Raw genomic sequence first — 21,405 nt, 5'->3', positions numbered from 1 at the left:
GGAAAAGTGAGTCTATTTAACACCACTATGTACCTTGAAATTGGTTCCAGCCTGGAAGTCAAAACATGTTTCTAAAGCCCTCTATCACAACCTTACAGCTCTTTCGCTGCATCTCATGCAAGCCTATACTTAGTCAGGGCACACAATCAGGTTGCAACTTCCAGTTGAAAGCCTTTCCACATTCACATCTTCCAAGTGCTTCACACATTAAACCAATGCAAAGTAAGCATCAGTGTTTTCTGTTTCTGAACATTACCTTAGCTGAGGCAGTGTGAACCAGGAAAAAGGCATAGGATTCACAGCTGAGGCAGTGATGACCTTGCCAGCCATGGCTGTGGTGTCCCTATGTTGCAATGTGGTAAAACTCTGCTTCGAGCTCCCTGCTGACTTCGGAAAAGCTGTGGCAATTACCCTTCATAATTGACATGTAGATGTGTTAAGATGTGCAGATATGGTTTAGTGATTGTTGATGTCACTTGTATACCTGTTTTCATTTTGGACCAACTAAAACATTTGAGGCAGTTTAAAAGTATTGCCTCCATTTTATTTTCAAAATTAGCAAGAAAATTAAGATTTTATTTTAAAGCACTGTTTATAAAGGTACTGCCGCTCTTTCGAATAAAAATTATGTAAGGTCAGTTCCTCCTAAGAGCTCTATTGCTAAGGGACTTTGTTCCCATATCAAGTGGGACTGAAAGAGAAAAGGAGCAGAACAGGGGCATATTTGCACCGACATGAATGAAAAACCAATTTGAACATGCCCTCACCAATCTGCTGTTGCTGGTACAGCTGCCCTCACCAATCTGCTGTTGCTGATACAGCTGCCCAAGTGTGATGATTGGAAGATTTTAGGAATATTGGCTTCTAAATATTGGGACAAGTGAGGTATAGTGTGTGGCTGCAGTGATCATAATTTTAAAAAGGACTTTGTTTTGCTTCTAGCGAACAGCATGTGAAATTGACAAGGAATGTGTTTTTCAGTCTAGGCTACTGGACTATGGTTTGACTGGGGAGGTCCTTGGGGAGCTAATGTGCTTTTTCAGCCTTCAGAGAGAATTTGCTTTTTTTTTTAGCTTCGAGAGATAAGGACATTACTGGATGCAGCCACGGAATGCAGAGAGACCTTTTGAGAAGCCGCGGAAGGAGGCAGTTTGGAGTAAATTGTGGAGAGAGACATCGTTTTGGAGAAAAGGCTATTGGAAGTGAAGTCTGATTTGAGAACCCTTGTTTTGTAGACCACAATAAAAGGCAGTTTTCTTTCCCAGTAGGATAGGGCGAAAAGAGTAATAATATTTTGAAAGCAGAGCATTCGTGTCTGAAGACAAGAGGCTGAAACAACCGAGTTGAAGCAACTATTTGAAGATATTCAGCCAGGGTCTGAAGGGTTTCTACCAAGAGCAGGAATCTGGGGCGAAAGTCTCCGTTAACGGTGCGATGTCCGCCGACCGGTGCCAAAAACGGCGCAAATCAGTCCGGCATCGCGCCGCCCCAAAGGTGCGGAATCCTCCGCCCCTTGACCGGCCGAGCCCTAACCTTGAGGGGCTAGGCCCGAGCCGGACAGATTTCTGCCCCGCCAGCTGGCGGGAAAGGCCTTTGGTGCCCCTGCCAGCTGGCGCGGAAATGACATTGCCGGGCGGCACATGGGCGGGAGCGGCAGCAGCCGCTCACGGCATCCTCGCGCATGCGCAGTGGAGGGGGTCTCTTCCGCCTCCGCCATGGTCTCCACCATGGCGGAGGCGGAAGGAAAAGAGTGCCCCCACGGCACAGGCCCGCCCGCGGATCGGTGGGCCCCGATCGCGGGCCAGGCCACCGTGGGGGCACCCCCCGGGGCCAGATCACCCTGTGCCCCCCCCAGGACCCCGGAGCCCGCCCACGCTGCCTTGTCCCGTCGGTAAGAGAGGTGGTATAATCCACGCCGGTGGGACAGGCATTCTAGCAGCGGGACTTCGGCCCATCCGGGCCGGAGAATCGCTGGGGGGGGGGGGCCCGCCAACCGGCGCGGCGCGATTCCCGCCCCCGCCGAATCTCCGGTGTCGGAGAATTCGACAACCGGCGGGGGCGGTATTCACGGCAGCCCCGGGCGATTCACCGACTCGGCGGGGGTCGGCGAATCTCGCCCCTGTTCTGTACAGCAAGTGTTGCTCTGTGCCCTGCTAATTTTAAGATGGTTTAAAAGCTGGATGTATTTTTTTGTTTGTTTAATGGGAAATGGTATAGTTGTGTTAATTGTAAACTTCTTTTTTCCACTCTTGTGGAAGGAGGAACAGTCAAGCCGCTGCTTTGTCTTGGATGCTGTCAAGCTATTTGAGTTTTCGTGGAACTGCACTCATCCAGGCAAGTGGAGAGTATTCCAATACACTCCTGACTTGTGTCTTGTAGATGGTGGACAGCCTTTGGAGGTCAGGAGGTGAATCACTCGCAGTAAGATTCCTAGCCTTTGATCTGCCCTGGTAGTCACAGTATTAATATGGCTAGTCCAGTTCAGTTCTGATCCATGGTAACCCTCTGGATGTTGATTCTGGGAGATTCAGCACTGGTAATGCCATTAAATGTCAAGGGGCGATGCTCAGATCCTCTCTTGTGGTACAAGAAGACTTGAACTTACAAGAACACATTTAATTTTTGTATTCCAAATCTGTAAGGTATCAGATATTGTGTCATAGCTAAGTAAAGGCATTGAATACCTGCAGAAAGATCAGGTATGACACAAAGTGGAGTGCTTCAGGATCATTCTTCAGCCTTCTAAGCCTGCTACACTCACCAAGCTAACTATTCATATCTCAATTACTCATATACTGTACCATAAAATGTTGTTTTCTGTAAGTATCTATTGCATTTGGATTTGAATGAATAAACACCAACTCATAGAGTCATAGAGTTTTACAGTGCGGAAACAGGCCCTTTGCCCCTTCGAGTCTGTGCCAGCCATCAAATACCTATCTATCCTAACTGATTCCATCATCACCCTACAGAGCCTTTTCCGTAGCTTGATCACTCGCCCACTGAAATATTACATTTAGCAGGTACTGCTCTTCAAGCACATACCATATGCTTTGTGACAGTGACCACAACTCCTTGACCTTTACCATAGTCATGGAGAGGGATTGGAACACACAATATGGGAAGGTATTTAATTGGGGGAGGGGAAATTATACTGCTCTTAGACGGGAGCCGAGGAGCATAAAGTGGGAACAATTGTTCTTGGGGAAATGCACAACAGTAATGTGGGGATTGATAAGGAGCACTTGCTGCGAGTGTTGAATAGTTTTGTCCCACTGAGACGAGGAAGGAATGGTAAAGTGAAGGAGCTTTGGATGACAAGAGAAGTGGAGCTTCTAGTCAAGAGGAAGAAGGAAGCTTACGTAAGGTTGAGGAAGCAAGGATCTGACTCGGCTCTAGAGGGTTCCAAGGTGTGGTGATCTCTGTAGATGCATCATGACGTGTCATAACTGCGGACACGCACACTTAAAAGGGCAATGTCCAGCTTATGGCAAACAGTTCCTGAGGTGTGGAAAGTACAATCACTATGCCTTCAAATGTCGAGCTGTGCTACAGATGACTTCCACGGGAGAACAACTAAGACCCTGTGATGTTCGGAACGTGGCATCTATGGACCGCCAATCAATATTCAGTGATTACCTGTCCGAAAACGATGACCTTGCCTCTGATGACTCCTCCGGTGTGGACACGGTTACAGTCGCAGAGGAACCTTACATCACCACGCCTCATCCAAAATGCCCGAAAGTAAACAAAACGGGGTTTAAAGTCTCAAAACAAAAAATTAATTTCCCCAGCGACAGAATGAAGCTTGAGCCTCCACTCACAGTTAAAGATCACTGCTGCAGCACCCTGAAACATACCGTTTGCAACAACCAAAGAGAAGAGCACAATGACAAATCCAGAGCAAAATATTTGTTCATTGACGATGATTACTCAGGGGATGAGTTCCTCACTGGACAAATAGAGCGCCATGACACATCCTTGACAAGAAGCGATGATCTGCTTGCTGACGAATGCCACTCAGCCATGGATCAGTTCTCCGGATCTGATGGTCATTGCAGCAGAAACATGGGTGCCAAGTTCCATACGAGTCTCATGGTGGGAGAATCCAGTACCATGACGACATGGCAGCTCGTCGACAAAATGGATGACAACCACATCATATATCCTAGCAGAAGGCGACGCCACGCAGAGAGCACAGATTGACTTCACTGAGGGAGTGATACCGGCCTCCATAGCGAACTTGTTGACAGGCTCCAGAATGGCCACAAGCGACGACTCCGGAGCGACAGCCGTGACGAAGAAGATTATGACGGTCTATCTGCCTTGTATGAGCAGCCAGCAGCAGACATTAAATGTCTACCCACTGTTGATCAAAGCAGTGAACAAAACCACAACAACTGAGATACAGACCGAGTGAAAATTTGGTAATTTGGTGCAGTGAGGTAACCAGGAAAGGTAAGTGGTTAATCTAATTTTGCTGTTTTTCAGTTAAAAGTGCAGTGTACATTAGTGTCTGATTGGCTGAAGCTGCCCCCACCCTAATTGCTGAGAGGCAGTTATCTGGCAGTCACCTGAGGCTTGCTTAGGGGCACAAAGGTACACATTGTTTTCTTCTCTTTGAAGTTTTAGTGTGAGTCATCCTAAAGTCTGTATAAAGGACAGACAGAAAGCGCACATTAGTAAGCATTGCGCTGGTCAAGGAGACACAGCCTGAGTGAGAGAGATACAGACCAAGTGAGAATTTGGTAATTTGGTGCAGTGAGGTAATTCGGTGAAGAGTGGGAGAAGGTGCTTTTTCCCTACTGTTTTGTTCTCTCTCTTTCTTCGGGCCTAATTTCGGGAGCCGTTCGGAGGAGGAGGAGCAGTCTCTGTGAGTATAAAAACCTAACGGTAACTTCCTGTTTTCCAGTTTTTTTTCCAAAAGTGACGTCAGAGGGAAGCTATGATCTGAGTGGTTGATAGCAAATCTGCCCCAAATTTTTTTTAAAAACACAGCTAAACTCAAACTTAAATTAAACTAATTAATTAATTAGTGATGGCTGGTCAGGTGATGTGCTTGAGCTGCTTGATGTGGGAGCTGGCAGATCCCATTGCGAGCTGCAGCGACCACATCTGCAGTAAGTGTTGGCTGCTCGAAGAGCTCCGGCTCAGAGTTGATGAGCTGGAGTCTGAGCTTCAAACACTGAGGCACATCCGGGAGGGGGAGACTTACCTGGACACTGTGTTTCAGGAGGCAGTCACACCTGTCAGTGTAAGTAGTTTAAATCCTGCCAGTGGCCAGGGACAGCAGGGTGTGACTGCAAGTCAGGCAGGTAAATGGAACCAGCAGTCAGGAACTCAGGAGCCTCAGCCCTTGACTCTGTCCAACAGGTATGAGGCACTTGCTCCCTGTGTGGATGGCGAACAGGGCTGCAGGAAGGATGAGTCAGCTGACCAAGGCACCATGGTTCAGCAGGCCATTCAAGGGGAGGGAGTAAATAGGCAAGTTGTAGTTGTTGGGGATTCTATTATCAGGGGGATAGATAGTATCCTTTGTGAGCAGGATAAAGAGTCCCGCATGGTATGTTGCCTGCCCGGTGCTAGGGTGCGGGACATCTCTGACCGGCTTGAAAGGATACTGGAGAGGGAGGGGGAGGATCCAGTTGTTGTGGTCCATGTCGGTACCAACAACATAGGCAAGTCTAGGAAAGAGGACCTGTTTAGAGATTATAAAGAGCTAGGATTCAAATTAAAAAACAGGTCCTCAAGGGTCATAATCTCCAGATTACTGCCCGAGCCACGTGCAAATTGGCATAGGGAGGCAAGAATAAGGGAAGTTAACACGTGGCTGAAAGAGTAGTGTGGGAAAGAGGGGTTCCTTTTCATGGGACACTGGCATCAGTTTTCGGACAGGGGGGACCTATACCGTTGGGATGGTCTCCACCTGAACCGAGCTGGGACCAGCGTTCTGGCAAAAAGAATAAATAGGGTGGTCAATAGGACTTTAAACTCAAGATTGGGGGGGAAGGGAAAGTCAGGGAACCAAGAGGTGAAGTAATCAGTGGGAAGCGTAGCTGCTCAGGAATACAAAAAAGCACGAAAAGACAAAACTCAAGAGAGGTTACGATAGTCCCCATCCCACAAAATATGACACAGTGTATGGAAAGGCTCAGTAAACCAAGGTCCACCACACTAAGAAAACAAAATGGGACGGTCAATAGAGAATTAAAGGTGCTATATTTAAATGCGCGCAGTATATGGAACAAGGTAGATGAGCTTGTGGCCCAGATTGTGACTGGCAGGTATGATGTGGTAGGCATTACAGAGACATGGTTGCAGGGGGTTCAGGACTGGCATTTAAACATCCAGGGATTCACAACCTATCGAAAAGACAGGGAGGTGGGCAGAGGGGGCGGGGTTGCCTTGTTAATTAGGAATTAAATTAAATCAATAGCACTAAATGTCATAGGGTCAGATGATGTGGAGTCTGTGTGGGTAGAGTTGAGGAACCACAAAGGCAAAAAAACCATAATGGGAGTTATGTACAGGCGTCCTAACAGTGGTCAGGACCGGGGGCACAAAATGCACCACGAAATAGAAAGTGCATGTCAGAAAGGCAAGGTCACAGTGATCATGGGGGACTTCAATATGCAGGTGGACTGGGTAAATAATGCTGCCAGTGGACCCAAGGAAAGGGAATTCATTGAATGTTTACAGGAGGGCTTTTTGGAACAGCTTGTGATGCAGCCCACGAGGGAACAGGCCATTCTGGACTTAGTGTTATGTAATGAGCCAGACTTGATTAAAGATCTTAAAGTAAGGGAGCACTTAGGAGGCAGTGATCATAATATGGTCAAATTCAATCTCCAATTTGAAAGAAAGAAGGTAGAATCAGATGTAAAGGTGTTACAGTTAAATAAAGGTAACTACAGGGGCATGAGGGAGGAACTGACAAAAATCGACTGGGAGCAGAGCCTAGTGGGAAAGACAGTAGAACAGCAATGGCAGGAGTTTCTGGGAGTAATTGAGGGCACAGTGCAGAGGTTCATCCCAAAGAAAAGAAAGGTTATCAGAGGGGGGATTAGGCAGCCATGGCTGACAAAGAAAGTTAGGGAATGCATCAAAGCAAAAGAGAAAGCCTACAATGTGGCAAAGAGTAGTGGGAAGTCAGAAGATTGGGAAGGCTACAAAAACAAACAGAGGATAACAAAGAGAGAAATAAGGAAAGAGAGGATCAAATATGAAGGTAGGCTAGCCAGTAACATTAGGAATGATAGTAAAAGTTTCTTTAAATACATTAAAAACAAACGGGAGGCAAAGGTTGACATTGGGCCGCTCCAAAATGACGCTGGTAATTTTGTGATGGGAGACAAGGAAATAGCTGAGGAACTAAATAAGTACTTTGCGTCAGTCTTCACAGTAGAAGACATGAGTAATATCCCAACAATTCCGGAGAGTCAGGGGGCAGAGTTGAATATGGTAGCCATCACAAAGGAGAAAGTGTTAGAGAAACTAAGAGGTCTAAAAATTGATAAATCTCCAGGCCCAGATGGACTACATCCTAGAGTTCTAAAGGAGATAGCTGAAGAAATAGTGGAGGCGTCAGTTATGATCTTTCAAAAGTCACTGGAGTCAGGGAAAGTCCCAGAGGATTGGAAAATCGCTGTTGTAACCCCCCTGTTCAAGAAGGGAACAAGGAAAAAGATGGAAAATTGTAGGCCAATTAGCCTAACCTCGGTTGTTGGCAAGATTCTAGAATCCATTGTTAAGGATGAGATTTCTAAATTCTTGGAAGTGCAGGGTCAGATTAGGACAAGTCAGCATGGATTTAGTAAGGGGAGGTCGTGCCTGACAAACCTGTTAGAGTTCTTTGAAGAGATAACAAATAGGTTAGACCAAGGAGAGCCAATGGATGTTATCTATCTTGACTTCCAAAAGGCCTTTGATAAGGTGCCTCACGGGAGACTGCTGAGTAAAATAAGGGCCTTTGGTATTCGAGGCAAGGTATTAACATGGATTGACGATTGGCTGTCAGGCAGAGAGTTGGGATAAAAGGTTCTTTTTCGGAATGGCAACCGGTGACGAGTGGTGTCCCGCAGGGTTCAGTGTTGGGGCCACAGCTGTTCTCTTTATATATTAACGATCTAGATGGCGGGACTGGGGGCATTCTGGCTAAGTTTGCCGATGATACAAAGATAGGTGGAGGAGCAGGTAGTATGGAGGAGGTGGGGAGGCTGCAGAAAGATTTAGACAGTTTAGGAGAGTGGTCCAAGAAATGGCTGATGAAATTCAACGTGGGCAAGTGCGAGGTCTTGCACTTTGGAAAAAAGAATAGAGGCATGGACTATTTTCTAAACGGTGACAAAATTCATAATGCTGAAGTGCAAAGGGACTTGGGAGTCCTAGTCCAGGATTCTCTAAAGGTAAACTTGCAGGTTGAGTCCGTAATTAAGAAAGCAAATGCAATGTTGTCATTCATCTCAAGAGGCTTGGAATATAAAAGCAGGGATGTACTTCTGAAGCTTTATAAAGCATTAGTTAGGCCCCATTTAGAATACTGTGAGCAATTTTGGGCCCCACACCTCAGGAAGGACATACTGGCACTGGAGCAGGTCCAGCGGAGATTCACACGGATGATCCCAGGAATGGTAGGCCTAACATACGATGAACGTCTGAGGATCCTGTGATTATATTCATTGGAGTTTAGGAGGTTGAGGGGAGATCTAATAGAAACTTACAAGATAATGAATGGCTTAGATAGGGTGGATGTAGGGAAGTTGTTTCCATTAGCAGGGGAGACTCAAACTCCCTAGGACCCGGGGGCACAGCCTTAGAATAAAAGGGAGTCACTTTAGAACAGAGATGAGGAGAAATTTCTTCAGCCAGAGAGTGGTGGGTCTGTGGAATTCATTGCCACAGAGGGCGGTGGAGGCCGGGACGTTGAGTGTCTTTAAGACAGAAGTTGATAAATTCTTGATTTCTTGAGGAATTAAGGGCTATGGAGAGAGAGCGGGTAAATGGAGTTGAAATCAGCCATGATTGAATGGTGGAGTGGACTCGATGGGCCAAATGGCCTTACTTCCGCTCCTATGTCTTATGGTCTTATGGTAACAACAACAACAGATCTCGTGATTTTGTGTCTGCGCCGCAGCAATCACTCAACCCAGCTTGCGAAAAAGATGACATACGGGTCAACACTGCAAGCACAAAAGAAAGTCCGCTACTAACGTCAACTTACTTCGACCATTCCGATGTCTCATGATGTCCTCACGGACACACATAAACACTGACGGTCACAATGACATGGCGACATCAACACTGCCACCTCAAGGACAGGCGAAAGGATCAACCCACCTGATCAAACGCATACAGTCTGGACACAAAGTTTTTCATTAGAATTGGACTTTTTAAAGATTGATTGACTTTGTACAGTCATTAATATCATCCCATTCTGTACACAGCGTTACTTGTTTTATCTGTTCCCAGTTGACTTAATTCATTATGTTTGTTTAGTTTTCATTACACCATACAGAAAACCTGTAGCACATTAAAAAGGGGGAGATGTGGTGATCTCTGTAGGTGCATGCACACAAGGGGTTAATGGGTAGATAGCAGCACCACAAGATCACCAGAGGGCTGGACCAACAGGGGTATAAAGGTCAGCCACATGGGGTCTCTCTCTCTCTCGCGGGTGTGCTGTGAACAGGGAAACATCAGAATCACTTAGATAGTTAGTGGAGTTACATTTAGTTACAATTGTTAAATCTTTATCCAATTCCTAGTTTCCATGTTGAGGTAAAGAACTCATGCATTAATAGTTATAGTTACTCAATAAACCTTTGTTGTTACTGGACGAGTTTGAGTCTTATTCAACAAGATTCAGAGGACCTCACCATCAGCCAAGGATTGAGTAACATGTGTTATTGACCATGCAGGTAACACTACACAAGGTAGCCAGGAAGGACTGAGGAGAGCTAGAAGGGGGCATGAAAAAGCCCTGGTGCGAAGGATTAGGGAAAATCCCAAGGCATTCTACACTTATGTGAGAAATAAGAGGATGATCAGAGTGAGAGCAGGGCCAATCAGGGATAGTGGAGGGAACTTGTGCCTAGAGTTTGAGGAGATGGGGACGGCCCTAAATGAATACTTTGCTTCAGTATTCACTAGAGAGAGGGACCTTGTTGCTCATGAGAACAATGTGAACCAGGTTAATAGACACAAACAGATTGATATTAAGAAGGAGGATGTGCTGGAAATTTTGAAAAGCATCAGAATAGAAAAGTCCCCTGGGCCTGACGGGATATACCCAAAGTTACTACGGGAAGCGAGGGAGGAGATTGCTGCGCCGTTGGCGATGATCTTTGCGTCCTCACTCTCCACTGGAGTAGTACCGGATGATTTGAGGGAGGCAAATGTTGTTCCCCTGTTCAAGAAAGGGAATAGGGAAATCCCTGGGAATTACAGACCCATCAGTCTTACGTCTGTGGTGAGCAAAATATTGGAAAGGATTCTGAGAGATAGGATTTATGATTATTTAGAAAAACATAGTTTGATTAAAGATAGACAGCATGGCTTTGTGAGGGGCAGGTCATTCCTCACAAGCCTCATTGAATTCTTTGAGGATGTAATGAGACACATTGATGAAGGTTGGGCAGTGGATGTGGTGTACATGGATTTCAGTAAGGCATTTGATAAGGTTCCCCATGGTAGGCTTATTCGGAATATTAGGGGGCATGGGATACAGGGAAATTTGGCTGTCTGGATACAGAATTGGCTGGCCGAAAGAAGACAGTGAGTGGTAGTGGATGGAAAGTATTCCACCTGGAGGGCGGTGACCAGTGGTGTCCCGCAAGGATCTGTTCTGGGACCTCTGCTCTTTGTGGTTTTTATAAATGACTTGGATGAGGAAGTGGAAGGGTGGGTTAGTAAGTTTGCCGATGACACGAAGGTTGGGGAGTTGTAGATAGCGTTGAGGGTTGTTGCAGGTTACAGCAGGACATTGACAGGATGCAGAGCTGGGCTGAGAAGTGGCAGATGGAGTTCAACCTTGATAAATGTGAAGTGATTCATTTTGGAAGGTTGGATGCTGAATACAGGATAAAGGCAGGATTCTTGGAAGTGTGGAGGAACAGAGGGATCTTGGGGTCCACGTACATAGATCCCTCAAAGTTGCCACCCAGGTTGATGGTGTGTTGGCTTTCATTAACAGGGGGATTGAGTTTAAGAGCCGCGAGGTTTTGCTGCAGCTTTATAAAACTCTAGTTAGACCACACCTTGTATATGTCCAGTTCTGGTCACCTCATTATAGGAAGGATGTGGGTGCTTTGGAAAGGGTACAGAGGAGATTTTCCAGGATGCTGCTTGGACTGAAGGGCATGTCTTATGAAGAAAGGTTGAGGGAGCTAGGGCTTTTCTCACTGGAGCGAAGAAGGCAGAGAGGTGACTTGATAGAGGTGTATAAGGTGATGAGAGGCATAGATAGAGTGGATAGCCAGAGACTTTTCCCCAGGGTGGAAATGGCTGTCACGAGGGGACATAATTTTAAGGTGATTGGAGGAAGGTATAGGGGAGATGTAAGAGGTAGGTTCTTTTCACATAGAGTGGTGGGTGTGTGGAATGGACTGCCAGCAGAGGTGGTGGAATCAGAGTCATTAGGGACATTTAAGCGACTCTTCGACAGGCACATGGACAACAGTTAATTGAAGGGGTGTAGGTTAGGTTGATCTTGGATTTGGATAACTGGTCGGCACAACATCGTGGGCTGAAAGGCCTGTACTGTGCTATGTTCTATGTTCATATCCAATGGTTTTTCTGTTCTGGAAAAGGTGAAATAACTTGTGATTGGCCAGATGATCTAGTGTCTTCCAAATCCTAAAAATTGCAATCCTATCGCCTCTCAGTATTCTCTTTAATGGAACGCCATTGCATATGAGCACATTATCATTTATTATATTTTGGTTTTGCCTTATGTGGGACCTGTCTGTCTTGCATAGTGTAGCTCCCTGTGGCATGAATGGAGCAATCAGAAGTCATTGACAGCTAAAGACAAATCTCACTGTTCCTCTATAAACCCACCAGTTTGAGAATATTATCTCTTTATTTTGTTTTTAAGTTGATTTTTAAAACGTTTATTGCAATAAATATGTAAATATATAATCTTATTTAGTATTCAAGGAAACCTCTACAAATGCAATATTTAAAAAAATTATTTTACAGTTTCAATGACGTTTGTGTTCATTGGCGCCTTGAAAGGATCAGTTGATGTCAAAATTAAGACAGCACGGTAGTATAGTGGTTAGCACTATGGCTTCACAGTGCCAGGGTGCCAGGTTCGATTCCCAGATTGGGTCACTGTCTGTGCAGAGTCTACATGTTCTCCCTGTGTCTGCGTGGGTTTCCTCCGGGTGCTCCGGTTTCCTCCCACACGTCCCGAAAGACGTACTAAGAGGTGAATTGGACATTCTGAATTCTCCCTCTGTACCTGAACAGGCACCGAATGTGGCGAGTAGGGGCTTTTCACAGTAACTTCATTCCAGTGTTAATGTAAGCCTACTTGTGACAATAAAGATTATAAAAATAAAAAAAATGCATCTGAGTAGAACATAGTGCATTAAAGAGTGACATTTCTCAAAATACTGCTATTGAATTAAATACTTCGTTTTGATTTGTATAGTTTGCCTGAGATGCCCAGTAACAAGGTGTAAAATTGCAATATTCTCATCATTTTTGGTAAAGGTTGCTACCAAATCAGTCGGGTGGTTGACGATTTAATCAAATCGTACTCTCTCTCAAATTAAGAAATGTATTTCTGGAGAACCTGCATTATTTCTGATTTCCAATTCTTTCTGAGAAAACACTTTGTTCTGCAGTAAATGGAAGTCACTGTGCTTAGCACAGGCTTCAGCCCATGGTGGTTGAGACCTCAAAGCACCTGTTAATAAACCGACTTCCACGTTTGCTCTCTGTGCGGGAGGGAATCAGCAAAGAATAACGACACCAAAGTGACACGTTTGTAACTGAAGCTGAAAATAAACATCCAGAACAATTAAAACCAACAGAAGGTATGTGCACGGTAGTCAATATCCAGCGTGACTCCCTGAGCTTGGCCGGAGACTGTGCCCCTAGTTCCCAGCCGAAAGCAATAACTGTGCAGCCTGCCAATTGAACAAATGACTTTTGAATTGTGTCGATGTGTCTTCTGACCGAGTACACCGCACCTTCGGTAACATTTCACCAGCAACAAAACATCGACAATCCCTGTGTTTGCTGACGGCGCTGCAACGTGCCGCACATTTAGATACATTTCGATATCTCTACACTTTCCCAAAAGGCAAGTGAACTCGATCTTGCCACTTATTCTCAAACAAGTGTCTTGGATTCCGCTCAATCCGGCAGATTTACCTCAAAAAAAAACGCGCGCATTCTGCAAATGAAAGTAATTTCAAAGAAGATTGTTTTGTTTGGCGGCCGGGAGAGTTTGTTTCCCAAGACTGTTGACGCCCCTTTTGCAACAGGCATCCACAAGCGGGTATTTCATCCTGCCAGACAGCTGGAGTTACAGAGCAATCGCCTACTTGTGGATTTTTTGTTGATTTTGCAAGTACCTACGAGGTGAATTTAAACTTCAGCAAAGATTTTGATTGCATGTGGTCGGGGGGAGTGGGGGGCGGTGAAACGTCACCTACTACAGAGATGAAGTTAAAATAAGAGATGAAGTGCACTGTTCCTTTAAGAAGACATGCCCAGTTTCTGAACATAATGGTCTGCACGCCAGTACACCGCCTCTCGGGGACCACAGGTTCATTATTATCGGCACTAATCCCTCAACACCCCAGCTGCCTGACCTCCTATAGCATCATTTAACCTTTTCACCGGCTCCGAGCAGACGGCGTGACCTTGAGCGAACAACAACCTCTCAGGGAACCTCCCCCACCCCCAGACATGCTCCGTCTGTCTATTCCCCTCCTCCCCCCCCCCCCCCCCCCCCCAAGTCAGGTTAAGAATGGGACGGGAGCAGGAGGTGGATGATGGACACGGCGAAATCCCCCGGGGACTGTCAGGGTAAAAATCAGGACAGGTCCGCTTCCCAAATGATCCTTCCGCGCTCGGTAGCAACAGCGTTTCACAGACTTATCCAAACAGTCAGTGCCTTTACTCACCGCCCAGCGCCTGCTTCATAACGAAATCCATGCTGCTGAACTAATCGTCTTCACTGCGGACTTCAGAAAATCTCATTCAAATTTTTGGTTCCCCCCCTTGTTGAATCGCTCAAGAGCGTCGTCAGACCTGGAAACAAGATACAAGCAACATAGATTAATGTGCTTCCAATCGCCCAGCTGCCTCGCCCGCGCTTTGCCAGAAGTTGGTGTGTTTATATTTCGGAGCAGGCTTCGCGCTCCTAAACCCAAAATATTACGGGACGTGTGTACCGTTGCCTTAGTCGCTGTGCAATGGGATCTGCGGACGCCGACTCCTTTTTCACTTATTTTTTTTGGATGTACAACTAAAGGCGTGTCTGCAAGTTACGGAGGCTAAAGGCAAGCGAGCGACGTTCTGTGGGAAACATGACTCTCTCTAGTGGTGGAGGCGCAATATGCAGTTACCACACCTTCGATTGTACAGAACAGCTCGTGCACTTGTTACATTAGAAGCCGCAGTTAGATATATGTATTATATAAATACATATTTGCTTCTCAATGCCGTTTTTCAAAAAAAGATACTGCAGGAAAGCGGTGGTCTCCGTGCCGCCAATGCAAAAGCAATATACTGCGGATGCTGGAAAAAGTGCAATAAAAAATGCTGCGAGTATTCCGCAGATATTCCAGCTTCCAGTTCTGACAAACTGTCGCCCACCTGCTTCCCTGTCCACGGCACAGCCTGAGCTGCCGAGTATATCCCGGTTTAATGTCATTTACCTGTTGATATTGACTTTAATCTTCACTAAATTGAACAGCTCCTATCGGTGGGGTGGGGCGAGGTTACTTTCTCTTTTGCTAACACTGTGGAAGTTATTGCAAAGTATAAGGTACGATTACACACGGATTTAAACTAACCACTCCACACAACTCAGTGTTTGACATAAGCGCTACCCGACTTCTAAGTCAGTTTATGTGGGTACGGCAGTGGTTTGGCTAACATGGAATATTTATCCTGAAAGTGAACCTGGGCAATAGATGACCACTTGTCCAGTCAGTGGCAGAATTACCCGGGCACACACTGTTCCCAAGTTTCATTCCATGTCCGGTCTCATTAAAGAATCCCACTTCCTCCCTCGGTGCTCTGAAATTCAAAGTGAAGATTCGAACAGCGAAACTTCAATGAAAACGAAGCCAATTAATGGTCTAGCCTGGGACCACATCCGCTCCCCCCATTGTAGCAATATTGCGACTCGTAAAAATGCAGATATCATGCACGAATCCTTTAAATTCCACATATGCACATATTTGGAAAACGTTAACCGAGCTCGGTGGGTCTTGAACATGTTACTAACGGCGGTCAGGAGCCGGGAGGGGATCTGGAGGGAATTGTGTGTGTAGTGAACTCGCATCAAACAGCGCTTTGAGTGGTGGGCTTGGCACAACTAAGCAGCAAAGGTCTTGGTACTGTGTCAGTGCAAATAAACGGAACTCAATCGAGGGATTCAGTTTGATTTCACGCTTTTGCTGGGGATGATTAGCAATAAAATAACCTTCTTGCAGTAAGTATTCTGCTGGTGTCACCAGTCATGTCTCGGTCTCCCAGCCCCCCAAAAAGTAATCAATTTAATTTCCGTGCAGCATGGCAATGAATAGTCTGAGTAGGAATCTTATCTGATGCGCGCCACAAGGATGTGAAAAGTGATTCACAGAGGAGATAATTCCAAACCCTATCTGCCTTCAAACCTTTGAACGTTCCACATATTTACAGCGCTGCTGTAAATGGGTGCATTCGACAGCGAGCGCCAATCGTTCATTTTTCACTTCATATGAAGCAGAATTGATGCTTTCTTTTTGTTGTTGTCTAGATTAAAGGTATCGGGCAACCTCAGCACGTAGCAATAACATTGATCAAATAGAACCAACCGTTCTGGCGCCTTGCCTTCCGGGAAGGGTGCAGCTCTTCAGCGGGGTAACGAACCACACAAGTGAGCTGGTGGAACACTTTGGCGCTAACCTGACTGATGACGGAAACATAAAGCAGCCAGCCGCTGGCAGCCTCTGAATGAGGAATTTAAAGCAACCTCACTTGCAGATTGATCGATGTGCAGGATGCTGAATTCAGTCCGAGACGTACAGACTGAGAAGCCCCTATGAGCCAGTGGGTTGTCCTGAATATTGATACCTCTACATTTATCGATTCCTTGCTGGCATCCGCAGCGAGTCTCGATCAGAAGTGTTTGTAGCCCTGATAACACTTCCTATCCACAACTCTCTCTCCCCCCTCCCCCATCAGGACCTCCTCACAGACTGACCTTGCTGCTATACTGACACAAGTCACTCCATTATCACCGGCATGTCTCCGCCATTCGGTTAATATTCATTTTAGGCTTCCCGAATGTCGGTCTCCACGCGGGCGCATTCATGTTTAATCCCCGAGGGAAAGCGTGTGTTGTCAGAAGCGGTTAAATGTTGCTTAATGGCAATGTGCGGAAATTGTATTTCCTCCATTCTGAAACCGCACTGTCCGGGCAGGATAACACTTCAGTTTGAATCCATCGATCATCTTTACGATTCAGATGTAATCAGTGTGACTACGGATATTTCAGAGTACGGGGATATCAATGAAGCCTGCCCAGCGTTGTCTCCTTATCATTTGAAGCATTTTGTTTCTGTTGTTGGGTGTTAGGCTCGGTGTGCGCTCGCGAACAATCTCCAACACAAACTTGCAACCTGAATGTTTAAATGGGTACTTGTAACCTGACCTTCAACCAGGTCAGCAAGATCAAATATACATTTTGGCAGTTACTATGTGTCTGTCTGTTGCAGGTACTGAGGTGGGGATCGCCGATTCCACCTGCAGGTTATTTTCCACAGGGTTCCTGTTCTACTGTAATCGGCTTGGGTGTGATTCGCCCACTGCCGCCCTTTCTACTATTCCAGTTCACTGCCTCATATGCCTTTTCTTTCTCTGATTAGGATTGTTTTTGTCCCCCGCGTCTATCATCAGTCCTGCCATTTGATCATCTGCTGTTCTCTACCTGAACACTTCACAGGCCATTCGCTCCTTCTGCTGTGTGTGTTGGCCCCCTTGTCTCCTGAGCCGCCCAATATCTACCCTCCTGTTGTGAGGAAGGGCGCGCCCGAGATCCGAAACCTCCACGTGTGATCTCTGGATATCTACTGAGCCCAGCGATTTCAATCTTTTCCAGGCTTTTGTGTATCAGCGTCTTCAGAGACTGGCTGTTTGAAGATAATTAATTCCATAAGTGGGAATGTTATTAGCAAAGGGATATGGCGCCAATCTTTCTTTAAAACTGAGACGAAGTAAAATTGAAAACCTGACGCTGTATTTTACAACGGGCTTGGCCGGATTTTCAGGATTACTGTTCGGGACTGATCAGCAACCTTGGTTGTTTCTTTTTAATGTGGTGACTGAACTGGACTTCGATGCGGTTCCTCCTGCCTGCAATGAATGAGCAAGCCATGCTTAAAAGAAATGGCACTGCATAAGCCATGACTGAACATAAACCAGGCCTGTGAAACTTTTAACAATGAGAAAGGAACCATGGTACCAGCTTACCCACTGCACAAAGTCAGCGGGACAGCAAATTGCTTGGAGAAGTACAATCTAGAATACACATCGCCCGCGTCCAAAGTGGCGAAGAGGGAAATCGCTTTTTGTAAATAGCCCCCTGTAAAACGTCCTGGTTTCTCAAGCTTCTGCGGCCCTGGGTAAAGTGGTGACACCAAGGCAGGCTGCTTGCCGCCTTAACTGCTTTCATCTTGTGCTAGGCAGAAACGAGCAACCCGACACTGCAGCTCCAAACCTCACTGAGCAGGCAAAAAAATAGCGTCATGATCATTGCTTTCCTCTGCCATTTTCCCCACGGGGGATGCAGCGATGTATCCATTACTGTAATCACTTACTTATTATTTGCTGGGAAGTATTGTTCCCATTATTATCATTATAACCATCTTTAATTTTCACTGATCAAATACAGTATTAATCTATGTGTATGAATGTGACTAGAAAATCAGAGTATTGTGTGACACATGCAAGTCACCGAAACTCTCTTGTGACTGGAAGATTGCCCAAATAAACTTTTCCAGCGGTTTCTTCTTTTAGTTCGTTCAATCGCAAAGGCCAGGCCAACACAGCTTTGACAAAGAGTCATTGGGCTCGAAACGTTAGCTCTTTTCTCTCCCTACAGATGCTGCCAGACCTGCTGAGATTTTCCAGCATTTTCTCTTTTGTTTCAGATTCCAGCATCCGCAGTAATTTGCTGTTATCCAATACACATCATGTATTTCATTCACACAGCAAGACCAATTAGTCAACTTGAAATGACCATTTACTGCCTTGACTCATTTACTGAAATCTCAAAATGAACCACGCGTTAGGTATTGCATACCCAAATGATAATCTGTAGGTTTTAGACCAAGGTGATGTATCCAATTGCAGAGATACATGGCAGTTGTGAAATTACGGAAGCTGGTTTATCAAAGACATTTTTACATTTATGACATGTGGGGAATTAAAGTCAACAACAAGATAAATCCTCTCGATGCATTCGCACTAACAGTATGGAAACATATTTGGCAGTAACTCTGCTCTAATGAAAATACTCAATTTAGGTTAGTCAGCTCTATTTTATCAAAGGACACTTTAAAGCGCCATTTGTCTGTGGACAGGAGGGGGCTGAATATAAACAGCCCTAATTTCTCTCACCACCCATCAGTAAACAGAAAAGTGTTTTTGATTTTTTTTTTATTGCCTCCTTTAGTATCGGTGGTATATTAGCCAACCACTCAGGTTTGATGTGATCTAATTTTCTATTAATAACCCCACAGTAAACTTGAGTTAGGTTAAACTTAGAGGGTTAGTTTATTTTACACGTATTCAAAATACGAGGAGAGTGTTTGCAATGTGACCTTTTTACATTCATAAAGTAAAAGAGGGAGATAGGGGAGGCAGTGGCACAGTGGTATTGTCCCTTGACTAGTAGTCCAGAGACCGAAAGAAATGCTCTGGGGATCCAGGTATGAATGCCACCACGGCAGATGGTGGAAGTTTAAAAAACTCAATAAAATGTCTGGTATGAAAGCTCTATTGATGACCATGAAGCCATTGTCATTTATCAAAAATACTCATCTGGTTCACTAATGTCCTGCCAACTGTACCTCGTCTGGGCTACAAGTGACTCCAGAACCTCTGAAATGGTCTAGCACGCCACTTAGTTGTATACAACCACAAAAAGGAATGAAACCGGATGGACCACCAGGCAACCACCGAGGCACCAGAAATGACAAGAACAAACACAGCCCTGTCGACTCTGCAAACTCCTCTTTACTAACATCTGGGGGATGGTGCCAACAGTCTGACATAGTCAATCTCATGGAATCATACCTTACAGATATTGTCCCAGACACCACTATCACTATTCTTGGGTAAGTGCTGTCCAACCGACAGGGCATACCCAGCAGAGGTGGCAGCACATTGGTATATAATCGGGAGGGAATTGCCCTGGGCGTCTTGAACATCAATTCTGAACCCAATGACGTCTCATTACACCAAGTCAAACATGGACAAAGAAGCTTCCTCCTGATTATCATGCACCCTCTCAGCTAATTAATCAGTACTCCCCCATATTAAACACCACTTGGAGGAAGCACTGCGTGTGGCAAGGGTGCAGAATGTGCTCTGGGCGGGGTACTTCAGTGTCCATCACCAAGAATGTCTCGGTAGTATCACTATAGACCAAGTTGGCTGATTTCTAAAAGTCATAGCTGCTAGACTGGCACTTTGGTAGGTGGCGAGAGAGCCAACCACAGGGAAAAATATACTTGACCACATGCTTACCAACCTGCCTGCCACGGATGCAAATGTCCATGATGCTATCAGTAGGAGTGACCACTACATAAGACATATCTCTGTCTTCACATTGAGAATACCCTCCACCAAATTGTGCAGCACTACCATCGTGCTAAATGAGATAGATTCAGGACACATCTAGTAGCTCAAAACTGGACATCCATGAGGCACTGTGGGCCATCAGCAGGATTGTGCTCAACCACAATCTGTAAACTCATGACCCAGCATACCCCCCACTCTACCATTACCACCAAGCCAGGTATCAACACTGGCTCAATGAAGAGTGGAGGAGGGCATGCCAGATGCAGCATCAGGCATACTGAAAAATGAGGTGTCAAACTGGACAAGCTACAAACTAGCATATCAGTGCAAAAGGTAAGGCATTCACAACAATGTTTGGCCAGAAGTGCTAAGTGGATGGCCCATCTCGACCTCCTCCAGAGGTCGCCAGCATCACAGATGTCAGTCTTCAACCAATTCGCTTCACCTCACGTGATATTATAAAATGGCTGAAGGCAATGGATACTGCAAAGGCAATGGGTCCTGACAATATTCAGCAATAATACTGAAGACTTGTGCTCCAGAACGTGCCGAGCCCCTAGCCAAGCTGTTCCAGTAAAGCTATAACCCTGGCATCTACACGGCAATGTGGAAAATTGCTCAGGTGTGTCCTGTACAGAATAAAAAGGCCAAATCCAACCCAGCCAATTACCATTCTGTCAGTCTACTCTCCATCATCAGCAAAGTGATGGCAGGGATCATTGAAAGTGCTATCAAGCGGCACTTACCCAGCAATAATCTACTTGTTGATGCTCAGTTTGGGCCCCGGCATGGTCACTCAGCTCCTGACCTCATTACAGCTGTGGTTCGAACATGGATAAAACAGCTGAATGGCAGGGGTGAGGTGAGAGTGACTGCCCTTTACATCAAGGCAGCATTTGGCTGAATATGGCACCAAGGAGCCCTAGCTAAACTGGAGTTGGGGGAAAACTCTCCACTGGTTGGAGTTATAACTGGCACAAAGGGAGATGGCTGTGGTGAACTGGAGGTCAATGATCTCAGCTCCAGGACATCGCTGCAGGAGTTCCTCAGGATAGTGGCCTTGGCCTAACCATCTTCAGCTGCTTTATCAATGAACTTCCTTCCATCATAAGATCAGAAGTGGGGATGTTCGCTGAGTACTGCACAATATTTAGTATAATTCACAACTCCTCAGATCCTGAAGCAGTCCATTTCCAAATGCAGCAAGACCATGGCACTATCCAAGCTTGGGCTGACAAATGGGGAGTAACATTTGCCCCACACAAGTGCCAGGCAATAACTATCTCCAACAAGAGTGGATCTAACCACCACCCCATGACATTTAATGGCATTGCTGAAGGCCTCACTATCAACATCCTGGGGGTTAGCATT

At 45.8% G+C, this 21,405-nt stretch overlaps 1 protein-coding gene across 3 annotated transcripts in view; it reads right to left on the bottom strand.

Moving 5' to 3' along the window:
- Nucleotides 1-21,405, bottom strand: part of cplx1 (complexin 1) — a 432,339-nt gene that overhangs the window by 243,841 nt on the left and 167,093 nt on the right. The window contains exons 1-2 of one of the 3 annotated variants that reach the window (XM_072512170.1): nt 16,044-16,218; nt 14,142-14,268 (exon numbers count right to left, since the gene is read on the bottom strand). In XM_072512170.1, coding sequence (XP_072368271.1) covers nt 14,142-14,172 — 31 coding nt within the window. In that variant the 5' untranslated portion in view covers nt 14,173-14,268; nt 16,044-16,218. Of the gene's footprint in view, nt 1-14,141; nt 14,269-14,411; nt 14,551-16,043; nt 16,219-21,405 lie in introns of those variants that run through there. The other 2 variants (XM_072512167.1, XM_072512169.1) reach the window with 2 other exon arrangements.

Source organism: Scyliorhinus torazame, chromosome 7 (assembly GCF_047496885.1).
Source record: "Scyliorhinus torazame isolate Kashiwa2021f chromosome 7, sScyTor2.1, whole genome shotgun sequence".
Classification (NCBI taxonomy): Eukaryota; Metazoa; Chordata; class Chondrichthyes; order Carcharhiniformes; family Scyliorhinidae; genus Scyliorhinus; species Scyliorhinus torazame.
This window is presented reverse-complemented; position numbering and strand designations above follow the sequence as displayed.